At 47.1% G+C, this 22,261-nt stretch overlaps 1 protein-coding gene across 4 annotated transcripts in view; it reads right to left on the bottom strand.

The window, feature by feature from the left end:
* DOCK1 (dedicator of cytokinesis 1) overlaps positions 1-22,261 on the bottom strand; it is a 522,558-nt gene that overhangs the window by 342,346 nt on the left and 157,951 nt on the right. For all 4 annotated transcript variants that reach the window (XM_012531578.3, XM_033420738.2, XM_033420739.2 and 1 more), the window contains exons 24-25: positions 5,458-5,528; positions 2,727-2,833 (exon numbers count right to left, since the gene is read on the bottom strand). In XM_012531578.3, coding sequence (XP_012387032.1) covers positions 2,727-2,833; positions 5,458-5,528 — 178 coding nt within the window. The remainder of the gene's footprint in view (positions 1-2,726; positions 2,834-5,457; positions 5,529-22,261) is intronic.

The raw sequence follows: 22,261 nt of genomic DNA, 5'->3' as shown, positions 1-22,261 counted from the left end.
ACAAGAAATGGAATGAGGCAAGAAAATCACAGCCATCATATCTCACCAGAAAATGGTTTGGCTTTAAATACTGATACCAAATGTGGCACAGAATATTTTGCACAAGTAATGACATCTTCGTAAGAACAGACCAACTGGATGATTTCCAGTGATAAACCTTTCCTGACAAGGAGGTAAGACGGCTCTGGGTAACTTTGAAGAAGCAGGGAGTCTAAAGATGAGAAAAATCTGGGCTGTCCTTGCTGTCTTCACCCAGAAACATTCTTAAAACTCAAGCCTGTAAGCGGGGCCATTTTCACATTGGACAACGCATTCTGAAATGCTTCCAGGCAGCCAGTGAGCGTCTGGAAGTACATTTGCACTGAAGATTATGGCTTAGACAATGTCGACTGATTGGACAATTCTAGAACTGCTTGTAAGACATGAAGCTTCAGGCTAATTTTGGCTCACGTTGCCCGTGATAATTGTGGATTCATATATTTCCTACAATCTCCTTTACTACGTTGGGTGCAACTGACTATTAAGATTAAATTCCTACCTTTGCAGTATCTAGAAAGATACTAAGTTAATAATTCCAAAATGTTACACATCCTGACAAGACCCCGTCAAACAAAGCTAAATATTTATTTGCATGCTGCATTATTTCCAAAACAAGACTTAAGGCAGTCTATGATAAAAGACTTACAGAACAGGAGTGAAAATAGAAATGGAGCACAGTAAAGAGAATCACAACTGCCAAATACAACGGCTGATATAATTTGCAAAAATAAATACTAAGTTTGCCTTCAAGCTATCTACTAGCTAAAGAAATAAAGTGTCCATAGAAGAAAACATTTCCTTGAAATATACTCCTTAAGAAGATCTATTTTAAAGATTTTTAGTTGAACCATTTATGCCTTAGGTCCTTATTCAAAGGACGTGGAACAAAGTTTTGCAACAGAAATTTTGAAATGTATGTAATATGTCCTCAAGAAGGTCATCCCTGTATCAACAGTCAATAAAAGCCAAGCACAGTTAATCCGTGATAACTGTTATTTTTTTGATAACTGTTAGCTCAGTGAAGGCACTGGTGGTGGCAGCGATGGTGATGGTGATGGTGATGGTGATGGTGGTGGTCGTGGTGGTGTGTGTTTTTGCGTGTCTTGGGGTTGGATGGTTGGAAGGAGAGATATTAGTAAGCTACCTAATAAGACCCAGATATAAAACTTCCAGGGGATTTCACCTACTGTGGTATAAAGTTTAGTCAATATGGAAAGAAACAATGAAGCCACATCTCCACCTATCGCCTCATGCCTCCCTGGAGTCTCAAAGTCCCAAGCTTTAGCAGACACCTAAAGAATAAGCCATTCAATATCCAGCCTTCCAAGAAGAGCCTGAAATACTGATGGCTGGGATTACTGGCTTAAGAAGATTCATGGGCTTTGAGTCCCAAATAACGGCGACACAGTTGACTTTCTTTTATGCAAGTGAGAAAGAGATGTCTGTTTGGAAGGGCTGCAAAAAGCTACTCCCTCCTTGGTTTGATGTGTTTTCTCCAGAAGAACACTCCCACCCAAATGAAGTCTTAACATTTCCTCTTGACATAAGCCTTAGCTATAAGTGCAGACTCCAGTGAATTGTATAAAGTTAAATCAAGAAATAAGATTAAAAACATAGGGTCCAGTAGTCTAGATGGTACAAAGGACTAATCCAGACACACACTGAGTTCTCAACAGGGACATCTCAGGACTGAGCTGCTCCAGCCCTGAAACAACACCACACGTGAGGACAAAAGAAAATGAACAGAACAGCCAAACGTCTAGACACAAATGGAATAGAATAAATGTATGCCTCTCCATCAGAATGTCACTCAACAGTCTTCACATTTGTCTCCAGTAAGTGAGGAAGGTTGTGGAATTATGCAAAGGTCTTAAGCTTTCAATAAAACTTCTTGACAAGTGTAAAATATTAATCCAATCTGTCCAAACAGAAAGAAAGTGATTAATTAAAAGGGTAGGGAGATAACGTGTGGAAATGTGAGGTGTTCCTCGGGATAAATGAGTTGAGGAATCATTGAAATTCTTTTTCCTTTGAGCAGGGTTTGAAGAAACCCTGTCACAGAATGCAAAGTTCAGGCTAAGACATAACCATGACTTCTACATTTAAAGAAAATTTGAAATTTTTTGTTGCAATCATCTCAATGGAGGACAGTGATTGCCTCCCCAGGGTAGATAATCGCACATCTTACAGGCTACAATGTATGCTGATTGTCCTAGGGCTCTGGTGTACACCTAAATTCCGAACTACAAGGTCTGTGCCTTCATTCTTCAATGATCTATTACCTACAGTATATGCCAATTACCATTCTCTGGTAAGGGCTAAATCTTCCTGTCCTGTAATGGAGCTGTTTTAATTGGCTGCAACCTCCCCACTCCTTTCTTTTTTTTTTTTTTTTTTGGTACGCGGGTCTCCCACTGCCGCAGCCTCTCCCATCACGGAGCACAGGCTCCGGACGCACAGGCTCAGCGGCCACGGCTCATGAGCCCAGCCGCTCTGCGGCATGTGGGATCCTCCCGGACCGGGGCACAAACCCGTGTCCCCTGCATCGGCAGGTGGACTCTCAACCACTGCGCCACCAGGGAAGCCACTCCCCACTCCTTTCGACAAAGAAGAGAGAATTCAGACGGGGCGAGGTCTACAGACAATGACAAATGTGACAATTTAAGGATTCTCAGGGTTTCACTCACCATGCTGTGTGAAGAGGTCGCTGTGAATTATTTCAATCAAGCAATATAGCTTCTGAATGGTCAGCAAACCCACGGGAACATTTAGGATGAAATCAGTAAACATTTTGCTATAAAAGGAAAAACACAAGTGAAAAGAGACGCTGGAAATACTGTAAAATGACCCAGTGGGATACAAGACAGTACCAAGACGCAAGTTCAGTGAACGGTCATTAGATGCTACCAGAATGTTGGAATAGGCCCATTATACAATATGGGCCAAAATCTCTTCCAAAAGAATGATGCTTTAGAATGTTATTTTTCACTTCACACCCACCAGAATGGCTATAATCCGAAAGAGAGCCAGTAACAAGTGTTGACTAGGATGTGAAGAAACTGGTACCCTCATACCATGCTGGTGGGAATGCAAGACGGGGCAGCCACTTTGGAATAATGCTTGGCAGTTCCTGAAAATGTTAAACATAGTTACCATACGACCCAGCATTTCAACTTCTAGGTATATACCCAAAAGAAATGAAAATATTTATCCACACAAGACCCTGTATATGAATCATAGCAACGTTATTCATAACACTTGAAAAGTGGAGAAACCCAGACGTCCATCAACTGCTGAATGGATAAACATAATGCAGCAGATCCACACAATCCACCCATAAAAGGGAATGAAATCCTGACACTAACAGACCTTGAAAACGTTACGCTAAGTGAAAAGAAGCTAGTCACAAAAGGTCACGTATATTATACGATTCCATTTATAGGAGATGCCCAGAAAAGGTAAATCTATGCACACAGTAAGTAGGTCAGTAGTTGCCTAGAGCTGGGGTGGGAGTGGGCAATGACTCTGACTGGGCACGAGGAATCCTACTGGGGTGACAGAACTGTTCTAACAGTAGATTATGGTGATGGGGTAGAAGTCTCCTTCCTGATGTGGGAAAACAAGATGTCTTCAGCACAGGGGTCGACTGTAAAATAAAAACTGTAATGCTGAATTCTTTTAGGGGTGTATGGACGTGTGTGTTAGTGTGTGTGCACACACGCTGGCACACGAAAGATAACTAGGAAGATCCAGATCCTCGTGGAATTAACTTTGAGTTATTCTCCTCTGTGATCTCTTCTGTTTCATCAAAACATGACTCAATTTTCTAAACAGGGAAAAATACATCCATGATTTTCAATGTCATTTTTTAAAAAAATCAGTAGGTAAGGTGTTGAAGAGGAACCCACGCCCGCAGAGTCAAGGGCCCAAGAGCAGATGGGACCGGTCCTGGGGAAGGGAGTCTTCCCCAGATCTCCAAGCACAAGGCACAAGCGCCCGTTGTGAACATGGACGTCACCCCTCTAGTGAGCAAAGGCCTGGTCCCCATGCCCCAGGAGGACAGGCCCAGAGTATGGCCATGGCCCACCCAACTGCAGCTCCCCCCTCGTCCTCTGTTTCTCCAGACCTGAGGTTCTCAAACAGCAGCATTCATTGAAAGTGTCTGGAGGCATCATTAAAACCAAAGAGCTGGGCCCCGCCCCCAATTCCTAATTCAGAAGATCTGGGAAGGAACCCAAGATGCAGCAAATTCCCAGGGGCTGCGGATATCGCCATTGTCTGGACCACTGCCTGAGAGCCGGGCTGCAGGCACAGAGCACACGGAGACCCGGGAGGGCAGACCTGTTGCCTGTGGGCCCATCTGTGCCTCCTTTTCTCATTTAGAACCTGCTAAACTATAACCAGTATTGCCAGTGCCTGGGAGCAAAAATAAATGTGTCCACGCAGGACACTAAATCCTCAGGCACATCAGACACGTGATGATTCGTGGGGAGAGCAGCTTCCCAAAAGCCCCTCACCCTTCACTTCCAGGGCATGAGTGACCTATGGTGGACATAAAGTACAGAAGGGTGACCGTTTTTCATTCCGCTTAACCACCCGATGGACAGGTGACCCTTTACTAATATTTAGGTGGACTTTTCTGGCTGGTCAAGAGATGCCACCACCTGCAGGTAAGTTTATTGTGTCAAACGTTAAATCAAAACCCAAACAAGGAGCAGACGAGGGTTGTGCTGCGGATGTCTGGGGTCACAGAGGCTGTGCACCCACTTGCTCGTGACACCTCTTTCCCAAATGCAGTGACATCTGCACAGTAAACAACTGAGACCGAGCTTGGATGGGGACGGTGGCAAAATCGGAAGGTGAAAGGAAGGATTCGGTCCCCAGCCTGACTCCTCCACCTGAAAGCCAGTGTCCAGCTTGCCCAGAGTTTGTTTTGGTTTGGTTTTCATTTTACTATAACCTGAGCTGACAACTTGCGGCTCCTGTCTGAGGCTCACAGCCCTTGGGCAGGAGCCCCCAGAAAGAAGCTGTATGGTAATGAGGTAGAGGAGGTGAGACACCAATATTAAAGCTCCCGAGTCAAAACGTTTAGGTGCTGAAACCCAAACCCAAACCCAAGAACCACTTATGGAATTTTAAAGTCTAAAGGATGCAAAATGCCCAATTTGTATTATGTATGCATGAGGCTATAAATAATCTTCTAAAGAAAATATTGTGACTGTTGATAGAAGACACCTTTTCCACATAAAGACATAATGAGCAAAATGTCACAGACACCATCACTAGAACATGTTCCAGAAAGAGTCAGGGCACTGAACTATGTGGACATGAGACAACCCAAGCATCCCGTGAACTACCGCCCTCAAAAGGAGGCCAAGCGTGGCACACGGGAAGCCTTCGCCTTGGGTGCTTCCTTACCTGAGCTCTTTGGGATCAAATACCAATTTCACATCGTTGACAATGGTTGGCAAGTACTTCAGCGCTGCACCCTGCAAACCAAGAACAAAGAAGAACGTTGAGCCTAAGGCAGTTGGCAAATCTTCACACGAAGTTGTAATTACTTTGAAAAACCACACACATACCAAAAAAACAAAGATCACTTTCCTGATGAGAAGCTGATGGTTAAACACAACAAAAATTGAGGGGAAAAAACACAGCCTCTGATCCACAAACAGTGGAGATGTGTTGACATGGATATCCTGACACATAATAGAAGTGATATGAGCGGAAGCCAACATTCAATGCTTGCTCACGAACGCCTATACTGTACTAAGCTTTTATGTGATTTTCCCCTTTACCCAAAGGAAATCCTAGCAAATGAAGACCTGTGCCCCCAGAAGAATCCCCCACCCACAAATTCACTGTAGCTCTGCCACACTCAACAATGAGAATGACTGCCTTTGCTCCATTCCAGAAGTGACTGCCTGTCTATCTAGGTCCCTGAACTTGGAATCACTTTCTTCTTTAGTAACTTTATCTCCTATATTCACATTCTGTATCTTCTAGAAAACCCACACTTGCAGAAAATAAGAGTGATGGTAATAATGATAGATCCTAATACATGCTCTGCCGCTGTGCTACACCAGTGTATATTTTATCTTTAATTCCAACAGACCTCCTACAGGGAGTTAGCTGTGCAGGAAGGCAAGGAAACTGACAATGGGGATGTTAATTACTTTGCCCCTTGATCACACAGGTAGTACTGAGCTGAGCTAGAATTAAAATTCAGTTTGGTGGGAAGCCAGGGCCTCAGCCCACCCTCATCTATATGCGATTGGGAAAAGGTCCTGGATTTTAAATGTTCTGACCCTGGCTGGGACGCCCCCCTCTGCCTCTGACTCTAAGTGACTACTTCTACCAGGGGGGACTCCCCCTTCCTGAATGAAATGGAGGAAATAATACTCCTGTCAAATACCTCCAGGGGCTGCAATAAAGCTCAAAATCTAATTGAAAAGAGAACTGGATAACACTTTGAACACTGGAAAATGCCACACCTATTACCTAAACAGCTGTTAGCATTGTTTTCCAAAAGCAAGTAGGCAGAAACCCACCTTAAACGGATTACCCTGAATATATATGGTCAACCAATTTGCAACAAGGGACAAAGGTGCCCCCTCGGCCAGCACCAAATAAAATTCCTTCCATACCTCACATCCTATATAAAAATTCACTTTAAATGGATCATAGATCTTATATTCTTAAAACTATAAAACATCTAGAAGAAGATACTTGTGACTTCGGGCTAAGCAAAGATTTCTTTCATATGATACCAAAAGCAAAATCTGTAAAAGAAAAAAATTGGATCCATTGTACATCATCAAAATGAAGAATTCCTGCTCTTCAAAAGAACTTCTGCTGAGACAACAAAGACAAGCCACACGCGGGGAGAAAATAATCACAAAGCAAGTCAAGGCACAAGCGAAGTGAAGCTTTTTGCCAGGATTTGGAGCCAGTCCACCTCCAAGCCCCTCATGCCTTAACGCGCCACAGTCAAGATGATCAAGGACAGGTAAGCCAAGTTTACCTCTACATCTGCACTACAGAATTAGTGGTGTTTTTCCCCAGGTGTTAACCCTGTCCTTCAATGCCAGCCAGATCAAGGAATTCCAACTCTCTGCTTTGAGATGCAACTTTTTTTTTTTTTGCGGTACGAGAGCCTCTCACTGCTGTGGCCTCTCCCGCTGCAGAGCACAGGCTCCGGACGCACAGGCTCAGCGGCCATGGCTCACGGGCCCAGCCGCTCTGCGGCATGTAGGATCTTCCCGGACTGGGGCACGAACCCGCGTCCCCTGCATCGGCAGGCGGACTCTCAACCACTGCGCCACCAGGGAAGCCCGAGATGCAACTTTTGAAAAGAACCTTAAATAGAAATAATTTCATTCTGGCTTCCAAAGTTCTGCTTCAAATACCTTAGAGTTGCTTTGAAAAAATAAAAAAAAAATTACTGTGACGTTTAATAATAAGCGCTTGCACAGCTGACTGCTCGGGCCAGAAAGTGTCTTGTCTAGTTTGTGAGGGTCCCGCGGGCGAGGATGCATCAGCACAATGCGTTTTAGCCTGTACCCCACGAAGCACCATCTGCCTGGAGCAGCGTGATAAATACCATCTTACAAGGACAAACAGCGGCAAACAAGACAGGCCTTCGTGGCCCACCCTCTGCTCGCTGCCCGGGGGCCGCCGGGCGCTGCCTTAACCAGGCTCCTGAAGGCTACCCGACCCGAGGTCAGGCGACACCCACAGAGGGAGGGCTGTACCCGCGGAGACCCCCAAATGCTGCTTAACGGGGAACTCTGCCGAACTGAGCCAGAGCCTAGGGACGTCGCGTTTTACAGTTCCTGAGGGTCACAGAGAACAGAGCAACCGCGAGCCCACGTCAGTCCTGGGTAACGTAACAAGGACAGACAGACGGAATGAAGCGAAGGCGAGGGCGTGCCCCCGCACCCCATTTCCAGCTCTGTTCTCTCCGTACTCCGGCGGTCGTGGGCTCCTTTCCACCTTCTGCCCTCCCCCAGTGACCGTCTCAGCCTCTCTTCGCTCTCCTCCAGCCCAGGATCCCACCCCCTTTTCGCTCAGCTCACCTCCTGCTTCAGGGAAAACCCAAACCATCAGAACAGGCTGGGCAGTTCTGCCCACCACTCAAGCCAAAACAAGCCGGACGCCCGGCCTCTGCCTGTCCCTCCAGGCAGACGGAGGGAGCACCTCCCTCCACGGGGTGGGGGTGGGGGGATCCTGCCTGCTGGGCACGGCCCCTGCCCCACCGTCTGATCGAGCACCTCCTGCATTTTCCTCCACACTCCAGCCCACGCCAGCCTCTCCCCTTGAAGGCACCCAGAGCCCCAGGCTCCCCACCGCCCAGCCCAGCACAGACAGCTCCCAAGCTGTGCACTCACCCCGGTGTCCAGCAACCAGCGCACTCCCCAGACCTCTCCAGCCGCCATCAAGTCTCCATTCCTGCCGAGGCCACAGCGACTCCAGGCCTTCGCTTAGGTGACCTTCCCATGACACTGCTGTGACCCCTCATTTTCCGGAGCATCCACAGCCCCCACTGCCAGGGCGACCACCTTCCTCTGTCCCCTGCCCCTCCCTTAAAGGTGGGTGTCCTTGCAGTCCCATTCCAGACTTTTCTCCCCCCTCTCCATACCCCTCAGGAAGCCCCCTTCGGCCAGCTTCAGACGCCTAATGCCTGTCTCTCAGGTCACCTCTCTCTTGAGCTTCACACTCACACACCCGACGGCCACTGGACTCGTGGCTGCCCCACAGATGCTGCAAACTCCCCCTGCCTTAGAGGGGGCCCTACCCTTCGTCCCGGTGCTCCAGGCTCAGGGCGCTGCACCCAGGAGCCCCCAGGTCACACGCTCAGGATGCTGCGTCTTCGGCACAGCCCACTTCTGACCAATCACAGAGCCTGGTGGATCCTCACTATTCCACACGCCCTGCCTCTACGCCTTCTCCATTTCTATAGTGTCCACCACCTGGCCCACGCCTCTTGTGTCTCCCTCCGGCAGGAAGGCACGGCCTCCTAAGGGGCCTCCCGCCTCTGCTCTGACCTCCTCAAGGTCACGTCCCACGCGCAGCCAGAGGAGCTTTCCTAAGATGCAAATCTAACTGAGATACTTGGGTGGCAACGCCCTGCTCCTGGGATACAGGCCTGACCACCCAGCATCCTCAGAGGCCCGGGCCCCACCTCCCCCATGTCCCAGTCAGGGGCCTCCACCTCCACCTGCAGGACCCTTTCCAACAATGTGGAACCTCTTTCAGTCTCCCCCATGCTACGGACATCTCTGCCAGCTCCGAGGCTGTGCCCATGCTGTTCCCTCCTCCTGGGTCACTGTTCCCCCCACTCCTGCCCCTGGTCCTACACACGCAGAGGTATCAGCCCTTAGCCATTGTTTTCCTCAAGACACACGGATTCCGGGTCAGCCATCGAGGACTATTACCGCACTGGGCCGTGTGTCTGTAGCCCCCCGACCAGGGTCTCACGGCTGTGGCCCGGCCAAGGACCCTAGACACAGCAGAGCCTCCATGACTCCCTGACCCACAGAGCTTTGCCCAAAAGCACCTCTTTAACCTCCAGGGACTCTGCACCTCTTTGCTTTGCACCCACTGAAATCGGCCTCGTCAGCTGAGAGACCCAGCTGTATCCCCTCCAGGAAGATGAGCAGCCAGAAGAGGCCGAGGGAACCCTGAGGTCCCCCCAGTGCAGCCCAAGCCTCCTGAGAAAGCGCGTGCCATCCCCCACTCTCGTTAAGGGCGCAGCCCGCTTTGCCCATTTCTAACACTGGCTACTGGACGAGAGACTTGAGTGTTCTGGTTTCCGCTCGTGCTTGCAGGAAAAGGCGCCCGTTTCCTCCGTGGAGTCAGGCTGCTTCCCTGAATTCAGGTCTCTTTCAAGGGCAGGGGCTACTGCTTCGAGAGCTTCTCAGGGTGTGCAGCACGGGCCAGACAAGGCGGGCTCCGGCTCGGTGAGGGACAGCGATGGGTCGAACCTCATCTGCAGAAGACGCCTCCAGAAACAGAAGGCCCGAACGCAGACGAGGGAGGGTAGACGGCATGACGCCCAGGAGCGGGTGCCCCCCCCGGACAAGGACCCGGGCTCCGGGCCAGGCTGCCACCTCCACCACCTACCATGTGAACTCAGGAAGGGAGCCTTTCCTCTGGGTGCCTCTCAGTGGGAAAAGATGGAGGTTAGTAGCGGTGAATGGGGCGGCCTCCAGCGGCAGTCGGGAGAACGGAAGGGTGCCGTGGAGGCGACGAGACACCCCCAACCCATCACTGCTGCTCACGGACGGTGCTCACCACTCGTTGTGGCGGCAGGAGAGTGTGGATGTGTACAGATGTGAACACACACACCTTCTTCAACATGCAAAACTCTCCATTCAGTGAAAACTTCCATTTATCAAGTCCTGATTAAAGTGGTAAGTAGTGAGTAGAATCATTTGCCAAGTCTCAGAGACAGTCGGGTAACAGGAATGGAGGGCACTGGAGACGTCTCTTTTTCTGTTGTTGTTTTCTATTACTTTTTGTAAACCAGTTATTTATTTACACAAAATCTTGCTCAGAACATGCCAGCCTCTTTCGAATGGTAGGGGAGAGGCCAGGATGCCCGCATGGCATGTCAGCAGCCACCAGGGTGCCTCCCAGGCCTTGGCTAGGCTCCCGGCAGGGAGGGGGCACGCATCGGTTCACTGGGCGAGTGAGGTGGGCAGGAGGTGAGGCCTGTGGGATGTGCCCCAGAGACAGGGCTCAGCTTGGAGTGGGCGCTCCTCGGCACCCCTCCCGGGGCTGTGAGCCGGGGCCACATAACCTGTGTGAACACACCCACCGGACAGGGTCTAGCCAGGAACAGAGACCAGCACAACAGAGGAACGTAAATGAATTCAATGTCTGAGCTTTGTTTATCCGTCTCCTGTGTCTTAAGTCATAACTGAACTTATCAAATCAGTGTTTGCTTTTTAAGAAAGTTATTCTTTCAGAGTTGACTTTAAATTTACCTGAATTAACAAAACGGCTGCTTAAGTCCAGGCTGCCACTTCTCCTTGAACGTGGAAAAGCTTTTCCCACATGAGGACGGACGGGCCCAACCCTAAAGGCCTTTGGGCCTCAAATACGTGTGCAATGACCCACTGACATGCTGAGAACACGCACTTCAGTCCCCCACACACTCAGGCACGTGAAGGATTCAGGTACAACTGAAACTACCACCAAAAACAATAGGGCTCCCTGCCAATGAGCACTGATTGAGAGGCAGCAATCCACAGAAAGATACAAGAAACAAAATCAGGGGCCAGTGGTAAAGCTATTTCTACTAATATTAAAAGACAAGCGGGCTTCCCTGGTGGCACAGTGGTTGAGAGTCCGCCTGCCGATGCAGGGGACACGGGTTCATGCCCCGATCCGGGAAGATCCCACATGCCGCGGAGCGGCTGGGCCCGTGAGCCATGGCTGCTGGGCCTGCGCGTCCAGAGCCTGTGCTCCGCGGCGGGAGAGGCCACAACAGTGGGAGGCCCGCGTACCGCAAAAATAAAAAATAAAAAAAAAGACAGGCAAGTTGCTGGGTGGTCCTCTTAATACTGGGTTCATCACTTAACATCCAGGCAATCAGGAACTCATGGTATCCATAGAGCTACCATATGATCCTGCAACCCCGCTCCTGGGCACATATCCAGATGAAAATATAACTTGAAAAGATACATGCACCCAACGTTCATAGCAGCACTACTTACAATAGCCAAGACATGGAAGCAACCTAAATGTCCATCGTCAGATGAATGCGTAAAGAAGATGCGTGATACATATATATATATACAATGGGATATTTACTCAGCCATAAGACAGAATGAAATAATGCCATTTGCAGCCACATGGATGGGCCTAGAGATTATCATACTAAGTGAAGTAAGTCAGACAGACAAAGGCAAATATCATATGATACCACTTACATGCGGAATCTTAAAAAAATGATACAAAAGAACTTATTCACAAAACAGAAATAGACAAACTTATAGTTGCCAAAGGGGATGAGGTGGGGGGGGATAAGTTACGAGTGTGCGCTTATCAGGTACACACTACTATATATAAAAAAGGCAAACAATAAGGACTGGGCTTCCCTGTTGGCGCAGTGGTTAAGAATCCGCCTGCCAATGCAGTGGACACGGGTTCGAGCCCTGGTCCAGGAAGATCTCACATGCCGCAGAGCGACTAAGCCCGTGCGCCACAACTACCGAGCCTGCGCGCTACAGCCCACGAGCCACAACTACTGAAGCCCGCGCACCTAGAGCCCAAGCTCCGCAACAAGAGAAGCCACCGCAGTGAGAAGCCCACACACCGCAACGAAGAGTAGCCCCCGCTCGCCGCAACTAGAGAAAGCCCGCACACAGGAGCGAAGACCCAACGCAGCCAGAAAATTAATAAATAAATAAATTTATTTTTTAAAAAACACGCAGAAAAACAGAAAATAGCGGGTGTGGGCAAAGACACTGAAACCTCTGCGCACTGTTGATGGGAATGTTAATGGTACAGCCACTGAGGAAAACACTGTGGAGGCTCCTCAAAAAATTAAAAATAAAACTACCATATGACCCAGCAATCCCACTTCCGGGTTTTTACTCAAAAGAAATGGAAGCAGGATACAGAAGATACATTTACACACTCCTATTCACTGCAGCATTATAAACAACTGCCACGAGGTGGAAGCAACGCAAATGTCCATCAACAGATGAATGAATAAAGACGTGGTCGACAGGAGCTTCAAGACAGCGGAAGAGTAGGACGCGGAGATCACCTTCCTCCCCACAGACACATCACAAATACATCTACACGTGGAACAACTCCTACAGAACACATACTGAACGCTGGCAGAAGACCTCAGACCTCCCAAAAGGCAAGAAAGTCCCCACGTACCTGGGTAGGGAAAAAAAAAAAGAAAAAACACAGAAAAAAGGATAGGGACGGGCCCTGCACCAGTGGGAGGGAGCCGTAAAGGAGGAAAGGTTTCTACACACCAGAAGCCCCTTCGCGGGCGGAGACTGCGGGTGGCGGAGCGGGGAGCTTCGGCGCCGCGGAGGAGAGCACAGCCACAGGGGTGCGGAGGGCAAAGCAGAGAGATTCCCGCACAGAGGATCGGTGCCGACCGGCACTCACCAGCCCGAGAGGCTTGTCTGCTCCCCCGCCGGGGCGGGCGGGGCTGCGAGCTGAGGCTCGGGCTCCGGTCTGAGCGCAGGGAGAGGACTGGGCTTGGCGGCGTGAACACAGCCTGCAGGGGGTTAGTGCGCCACGGCTGGCCGGGAGGGAGTGCGGAGAAAAGTTTTCTTTCCTCTTTGTTTCCTGGTGCGTGAGGAGAGGGGATTCAGAGCGCCGCTTAAAGGATCTCCAGAGACGGGCGCGAGCCGCGGCTAACAGTGCGGACCCCAGAGACGGGCATGAGACGCTAAGGCTGCTGCTACCGCCACCAAGAAGCCTGTGTGCGAGCACAGGTCACTGTCCACACCCGCCTTCCGGGGAGCCTGTGCAGCCCGCCACTGCCAGGGTCCCGGGATCTAGGGTCAACTCCCCCGGAAGAACGCACGGCGCGCCTCAGGCTGGTGCAACGTCACGCCGCCTCTGACGCCGCAGGCCCGCCCCGCACTCCGGGCCCCTCCCTCCCCCCGGCCTGAGTGAGCCAGAGCCCCCGAAACAGCGGCTCCTTTAACCCCGTCCTGTCTGAGCGAAGAACAGACGCCCTCCGGCGACCTACACGCAGAGGCGGGTCCAAACCCAAAGCTGAACCCCTGGGAGCTGTGAGAACAAAGAAGAGAAAGGGAATTCTCTCCCAGCAGCCTCACAAGCAGCGGTTTAAAGCTCCGCAATCAACTTGATGTACCTGCATCTGTGGAATACATGAATAGACAACGAGTCATCCCAAATTGAGGAGGTGGACTTTCGGGGCAAGGATATATATATATATATATATTTTCCCTTTTTCTCTTTTTGTGAGTGTGTATGTGTATGCTTCTGTGTGTGATTTTGTCTGTACAGCTTTGCTTTTACCAGTTGTCCTAGGGTTCTGTCTCTCCTTTTTTTTACTTAAAAAAATTATTTTTTCTTAATAATTACTTTTTATTTTAATAACGTTATTCTATTTTATTCTACTTTATTTTATTCTATTTTATCTTCTTTCTTTCTTTCTTTTTTCTCTCCCTTTTATTCTAAGCCGTGTGGAGGACAGGCTCTAGATGCTGCAGCCAGGTGCCAGGGCTGTGCCACTGAGGTGGGAGAGGCAAGTTCAGGACACTGGTCCACGAGAGACCTCCCAGCTCCACGTAATATCAAATGGCGAAAATCTCCCAGAGGTCTCCATCTCAACGCAAAAACCCAGCTCAATGACCAGCAAGCTACAGTGCAGGACACCCCATGCCAAACAACTAGCAACAGAGGAATACAACCCCATCCATTAGCACAGACACCCCAAAGTCATAATAAGGCCACAGACACCCCAAAACACACCACCAGACGTGGACCTGCCCACCAGAAAGACAAGATCCAGCCTCATCCACCAGAACATAGGCACCAGTCCCCTCCACCAGGAAGCCTACACAACACACTGAACCAACCTTAGCCACTGGAGACAGACACCAAAAACAACGGAAACTACAAACATCCAGCCTCCAAAAAGGAGACCCCAAACACAGTAAGTTAAGCAAAATGAGAAGACAGAGAAACACACAGCAGATGAAGGAGCAAGCCAAAAACCCATGAGACCTAACAAATGAAGAGGAAATAGTCAGTCTACCTGAAAAAGAATTCAGAATAATGACAGTAAACATGATCCAAAATCATGGAAATAGAATGGAGAAAATACAAGAAACGTTTAACAAGGACCTAGAAGAACTAAAGAGCAAACAAACAGTGATGAACAACATAATAAATGAAATTTAAAATTCTCTAGAAGGGATCAGTAGCAGAATAACTGAGGCAGAAGAACGAATAAGTGACCTGTAAGATAAAATAGTGGAAATAACTACCACAGAGCAGAATAAGAAAAAAGAATGAAAAGAATTGAGGACACTCTCAGAGACCTCTGGGACAACATTAAACGCACCAACATTCGAACTATAGGGGTCCCAGGAGAAGAAGAGAAAAAGAAAGGGACTGAGAAAATATTTGAAGAGATTATAGTTGAAAACTTCCCTAATATGGGAAAGGAAATAGTTAATCAAGTCCAGGAAGAACAGAGAGTCCTATACAGGATAAAGCCAAGGAGAAACATGCCAAGACACATATTAATCAAACTATCAAAAATTAAATACAAAGAACAAATATTAAAATCAGCAAGACAAAAACAACAAATAACACATAAGGGAATCCCCAGAAGGTTAACAGCTGATCTTTCAGCAGAAACTCTGCAGCCAGAAGGGAGCGGCAGGACATATTTAAAGTGATGAAGGAGAAAAACCTACAACCAAGATTAAACTACCCAGCAAGGATCTCATTCAGATTTGATGGAGAAATTAAAACCTGTACAGACAAGCAAAAGCTAAGACAATTCAGCACCACCAAACCAGCTTTACAGCAAATGCTAAAGGAACTTCTCTAGGCAGGAAACACAAGAGAAGGAAAAGACCTACAATAATAAACCCAAAACAATTAAGAAAATGGTAATTGGAACATACATATCAATAATTCCCTTCAATGTAAATGAATTAAATGCTCCAACCAAAAGACACAGACTGGCTGAATGGATAAAAAACCAAGACCCTTATATATGCTGTCTACAAGAGACCCACTTCACACCTAGGGACACATACAGACTGAAAGTGAGGGGATGGAAAAAGATATTGCATGCAAATGGAAATCAAAAGAAAGCTGAAGTAGCAATTCTCATATCAGACAAAACAGACTTTAAAATAAAAACTCTTACAAGAGACAAAGAAGGAAACTACCTAATGATCAAGGGATCAATCCAAGAAGATATAACAATTGTAAATAATTATGCCCCCAACATAGCAGCACCTCAATACTTAAGGCAAATGCTAACAGCCATAAAAGGGGAAACTGACAGTAACACAATCATAGTAGGGGACTTTAACATCCCACTTTCACCAATGGACAGATCATTCAAAATGAAAATAAATAAGGAAACACAAGCTTTAAATGACACATTAAACAAGATGGACTGAATTGATATTTATAGGACATTCCATCCAAAACAACAGAATACACATTCTTCTCAAGTGCTTATGTAACATTCTCCAGGATAGATCATATCTTGGGTCACAAATCAAGCCTTGGTAAATTTAAGAAAATTGAAATTCTATCAAGTATCTTTTCCGACCACAATGCTATGAGACTAGATATCCATTACAGGAAAAAATCTGTAAGAAATCCAAACACATGGAGGCTAAACAACACACTACTTAATAACCAAGAGATGACTGAAGAAATCAGAGGAAATCAAAAAATACCTAGAAACAAATGACAATGAAAACCCAAAACCTATGGGATGCAGCAAAAGCAGTTCTAAGAGGGAAGTTTATAGCTATACAAGCCTACCTTAAGAAACAAGAAACGTCTCAAATAAACAACCTAACCTTACACCTAAAGCAGTTAGAGAAAGAAGAACAAAAAAGCCCCAAAGTTAGCAGAAGGAAAGAAATCATAAAGATCAGATCAGAAATAAATGAAAACGAAATGAAGGAAACGATAGCAAAGATCAATAAAACTAAAAGCTGGTTCTTTGAGAAGATAAACAAAATTGATAAACCATTAGCCACACGTATCAAGAAAAAAGGGAAGACTCAAATCAATAGAATTAGAAATAAAAAAGAAGTAACAACTGACACTGCAGAAATACAAAGGATCATGAGAGATTACTACAAGCAACTATATGCCAAGAAAATGAACAACCTGGAAGAAATGGACAAATTCTTAGAAATGCACAACCTTCTGAGACTGAAACAGCAAGAAATAGAAAATATGAACAGACCAATCGCAAGCACTGAAATTGAAACTGTGATTAAAAATCTTCCAACAAGGGCTTCCCTGGTGGCGCAGTGGTTGAGAGTCCACCTGCTGATGCACGGGACACGGGTTCGTGCCCCGGTCCAGGAAGATCCCACATTCCACAGAGCGGCTAGGCTCCAGGAAGATCCCACATGCCATGGAGCAGCTAGGCTCATGAGCCATGGCCGCTGAGCCTGCGTGTCCGGAGCCTGTGCTCCGCAACAGGAGAGGCCACAACAGTGAGAGGCCCGTGTACAGCAAAAAAAAAATCTTCCAACAAACAAAAGCCCAGGACCAGATGGCTTCACAGGTGAATTCTATCAAACATTTAGTGAAGAGCTAACACCTATCCTTCTCAAACTCTTCCAAAATATAGCAGAGGGAGGAACACTCCCAAACTCGTTCTACGAGGCCACCCTCACTCTGATACCAAAACCAGAAAAAGATGTCACAAAAATAGAAAACTACAGGCCAATATCACTGATGAACATAGATGCAAAACTTCTCCACAAAATGCTAGCAAACAGAATCCAACAGCACATTAAAAGCATCATACACTATGATCAAATGGGGTCTATCCCAGGAATGCAAGGATTCTTCAATATATGCAAATCAACCAACGTGATACACCACGTTAACAAATTGAAGGAGAAAAACCATATGATCATCTCAATCGATGCAGAGAAAGCTTTCGACAAAATTCAACACCCATTTACGATAAAAACCCTCCAGAAAGTAGGCATAGAGGGAACTTTCCTGAACATGATAAAGGTGTTATATGACAAACCCACAGCCAACATCATCTTCAATGGTGAAAACCTGAAACCATGTCCACTAACACCAGGAACAAGACAAGGTTGCCCACTCTCACCACTATTATTCAACATAGTTTTGGAAGTTTTAGCCACAGCAATCAGAGAAGAAAAAGAAATAAAAGGAATACAAATTGGAAAAGAAGAAGTAAAGCTGTCACTGTTTGCAGATGCCATGATACTATACATAGAGAATCCTAAAGATGCTACCAGAAAACTACTAGAGCTAATCAAGGAATTTGGTAAAGCAGCAGGATACAGAATTAATGCACAGAAATCTCTTGCATTCCTATACACGAGGAAAAATCTGAAAGTGAAATTAAGAAAACATTCACTTTTACCATTGCAACAAAAAGAATAAAATATCTAAGAATAAACCTACCTAAGTATACCAGAGACCTGTATGCAGAAAATTATAAGACACTGATGAAAGAAATTAAGATGATACAAATAGATGGAGGCATATACCATGTCCTTGGATTGGAAGAATCCACATTGTAAAAATGACTCTACTACCCAAAGCAATCTACAGATTCAATGCGATCCCTATGAAACTACCACTGGCATTTTTCACAGAATTAGAACAAAAACTTTCACAATTTGTATGGCAACACGAAAGACCCCGAATAGCCAAAGCAATCTTGAGAAAGAAAAACGGAGCTGGAGGAATCAGGCTCCCTGACTGCAGACTATACTACAAAGCTACAGTAATCAAGACAGTATGGTGCTGGCACAAAAACAGAAATATAGATCAGTGGAACAGGATAGACAGCCCAGAGATAAACCCATGCACATATAGTCACCTTATCTTTGATAAAGGAGGCGAGAATATACAATGGAGAAAAGACAGCCTCTTCAATAAGTGGTGCTGGGAAAACTGGACAACTACATGTAAAAGGATGAAATTAGAACACACCCTAACACCATACACAAAAATAAACTCAAAATGGATTAAAGACTTAAATGTAAGGCCAGACACTATCAAACTCTTAGAGGAAAACATAGGCAGAACACTCTATGACATAAATCACAGCAAGATCTTTTTTTGACCCACCTCCTAGAGTAATGGAAATAAAAACAAAAATAAACAAATGGGACCTAATGAAACTTAAAAGCTTTTGCACAGCAAAGGAAACCGTAAACAAGATGAAAAGACAACCCTCAGAATTGGAGAAAATATTTGCAAATGAAGCAACTGACAAAGGATTAATCTCCAAAACATACAAGCAACTCATGCAGCTCAATATCAAAAAAACAAACAACCCAATCCAAAAATGGGTAGAAGACCTAGATAGACATTTCTCCAAAGAAGATATACAGATTGCCAACAAACACATGAAGGAATGCTCAACATCATTAATCATTAGAGAAATGCAAATCAAAACTACAATGAGGTAGCACCTCACACCAGTTAGAATGGGCATCATCAGAAAATCTACAAACAACAAATGCTGGAGAGGGTGTGGAGAAAAGGGAAACCTCTTGCACTGTTGGTGGGAATGTAAATTGATACAGCCACTATGGAGACAGGATGGAGGTTCCTTAAAACACTAAAAATAGGGGGGTGCAGGGGTTGGGAATCCGCCTGCCAATGCAGGGGACACGGGTTCAAGCCCTCGTTCGGGAAGATCCCACATGCCACGGAGCAACTAAGCCCGTGTGCCACAACTACTGAGCCTGCACTCTAGAGCCCGTGAGCCATAACTACTGAGCCCACGTGCCTAAAGCCCGTGCTCTGCAGCAAGAGAAGCCACGGCAATGAGAAGCCCGCACACTGCAAAGAAAGAGTAGCCCCCACTCGCCGCAACTAGAGAAAGCCGACGCACAGCAAAGACCCAATGCAGCCAATAATAAATATATAAAATAAATAAACTTACAGAAAAGGAAAAAAAAACTAAAAACAGAACTGCCATATGACCCAGTAATCCCACTACTGGGCATATACCCTGAGAAAACCATAATTCAAAAGGAGTCATGTACCACAATGTTCACTGCAGCTCTATTTACAATAGCCAGGACACGGAAGCAACCTAAGTGTCCACAGACAAATGAATGGATAAAGAAGATGTGGCACATGTACACAATGGAATATTACTCAGCCATAAAAAGAAATGAAATTGAGTTATTTGTAATGAGGTGGATGGACCTAGAGTCTGTCATACAGAGTGAAGTAAGTCAGAAAGAGAAAAACAAATACCATATGCTAACACATATATATGGAATCTAGAAGAAAATCATTCTGATAAACGTAGGGGCAGGACAGGAATAAAGATGCAGACGTAGAGAATGGACCTGAGGACATGTGGAGGGGGAAGGGTAAGCTGGGACAAAGTGAGAGAGTGGCATGGACATATACACACTACCAAATGTAAAACAGATAGCTGGTGGGAAGTAGCCACATAGCACAGGGAGATCAACTAGGTGCTCTGTGACCACCTAGAGGGGCGGGATAGAGAGGGTGGGAGGGAGACGCAAGAGGGAGGAGATATGGGGATATATGCATATGTATAACTGATTCACTTTGGTATAAAGCAGCAACTAACACAACATTGTAAAGCAATTATACTCCAATAAAGATGCTAAGAAAAAAAGTAGATAAACATTTGGTATGCCTCCCTTGGAGAATATCAACAATGGGGGAAAGGTCTCCCTGTTTCTCATGGGAGAGATGTCATTTTCATTGGGCAGGACAGCTTTTACGACCTCTCTGACTCCTGCCCATTAAATGCACATAACCCCCTGCACATAACACACACACACAGAGTCACTGTCACAATCAAATGATGTCCCCGACATTCCCAAACAGCCCCTGGCTAAGAACCACCAGGTTAGACCAGAGCTTCCCCTTCTGTGTCACGAATGGGTCCCCAGCGGGCAGAAGCCCTCAGCCCTTGGGTCAGCCTGGCCAGACCCAGGCCTCTGGATCGATGGGCTAGTCCCCTCTGGCCACGAGTAGCTGTGCTATACAAGGATGTGCCCATGTATGGAAACGGCGGGGACGCACAGGCTCAGGTGTGGCTCTGCTCTCCCTCGTTTAGCTCCTCTCAGTGGTTAAGACTCATTCTTGGAACTAGCTCCTGCACCTGTTTCATCCTGGTTCCCCGAGGCTGGGCACATGGGACACCAGAAGGGAGTTCACTCAAGGACAGAATGAACTATAGGACAAGGGGCCAGGGGAACCGCCATGACTCAGGAAATGAGGCCAGGCTGAGACGCTCAGCAGAGCACAGGGGCCCTGCAGGTAGCACAGGGCTCTAGGTAGCAGGACCATGGTGCAAAACGCACAAGGCCAGAGACAGAGAAGGGGACGAATTAGCACATTCAAGAACAAAACCTTCGGGCCTCCCTGGTGGCGCAGTGGTTGAGAGTCCGCCTGCCGATGCAGGGGACGCGGGTTCGTGCCCCAGTCCGGGAAGATCCCACATGCCGTGGAGCGGCTGGGCCCGTGAGCCGTGGCCACTGAGCCTGCGCTCCGCAACGGGAGAGGCCACAACAGTGAGAGGCCCACGTACCAAAAAAAAAAAAAAAAAAAAAAAAAGAACAAAACCTTCTTCTCTGGAGCCACTGTGATCTCCCTAGCCTTCTAAAATCCATTTGCCAAGAATTAAGTCATGCAAAATAGTAGTATTACCGTAATGTCGGCAGGAACAAATTTGAAATAAACTATGAACTTTTTTTTTTACTTTTTATTGGCACAGCCGTGCAGCAAGGAGGCCCCGTGAGAAGGGGACGATCCTTTAGAACAGGCGTCCACTGCCTCCAAATTGGCGAAAATTAGTTACCTGTCTAGACAGCTTCCAGGAGGCAAAGCATGCTTCCAAATGATGGTGATTTTCTAAAACACACTTGAAACTCCGAAGTCGACAGATAAGAAAATGGTCCATTCAAAGCATGTTAAGGGGCTGCATTTCAGTGAAGCAGTTTTGAAAACAGCGACTGAAGGAAACAACACATCACGCTTGTGTTTTACTCATGGGCTGAATAATCTCACAGAACGCAGCCTTTGAGGAACAGGAACGGGTGGACGAAGGGGCTCCAGCAGACAAGGGAGGACGGAAGATGCAGGAGGGAGGCTGGTCTCCTCCACCCTCCCAGCACCTCCCGCTGCCCGCTCGCCCCAGGCCACCCGACCCCCCCTCAGGAAAACCATTAGAGATGACGCTCTAGGGTGTGGAGACACTCAACAGGCAGATGTAGCCAAACAGGGTGAATAAAAGGCCCCTCAAGAGAGTAAACAGTGAAAACAAACAGGGCCCAACACTCGAACCCAGGCTCTGCCTCCCACTCCTACCCCAACCCCAAGCCCTGTGCACACTGGCTGCCCTGCATCCAATGCAAAAAACAGCCCATTGTGGGTGGAACTGTGCCCCGCCCCCCGCAAAATATGTTCCACTTCTAACCCCTGGGACCCATGAAAGTAAACTTATTTGGAA

The sequence above is a fragment of the Orcinus orca genome, chromosome 14 (genome assembly GCF_937001465.1).
Source record: "Orcinus orca chromosome 14, mOrcOrc1.1, whole genome shotgun sequence".
Taxonomy (NCBI): domain Eukaryota; kingdom Metazoa; phylum Chordata; class Mammalia; order Artiodactyla; family Delphinidae; genus Orcinus; species Orcinus orca.
The sequence above is the reverse complement of the archived record's forward strand: the minus strand, read 5'-3'. Positions and strand labels throughout refer to the sequence as shown.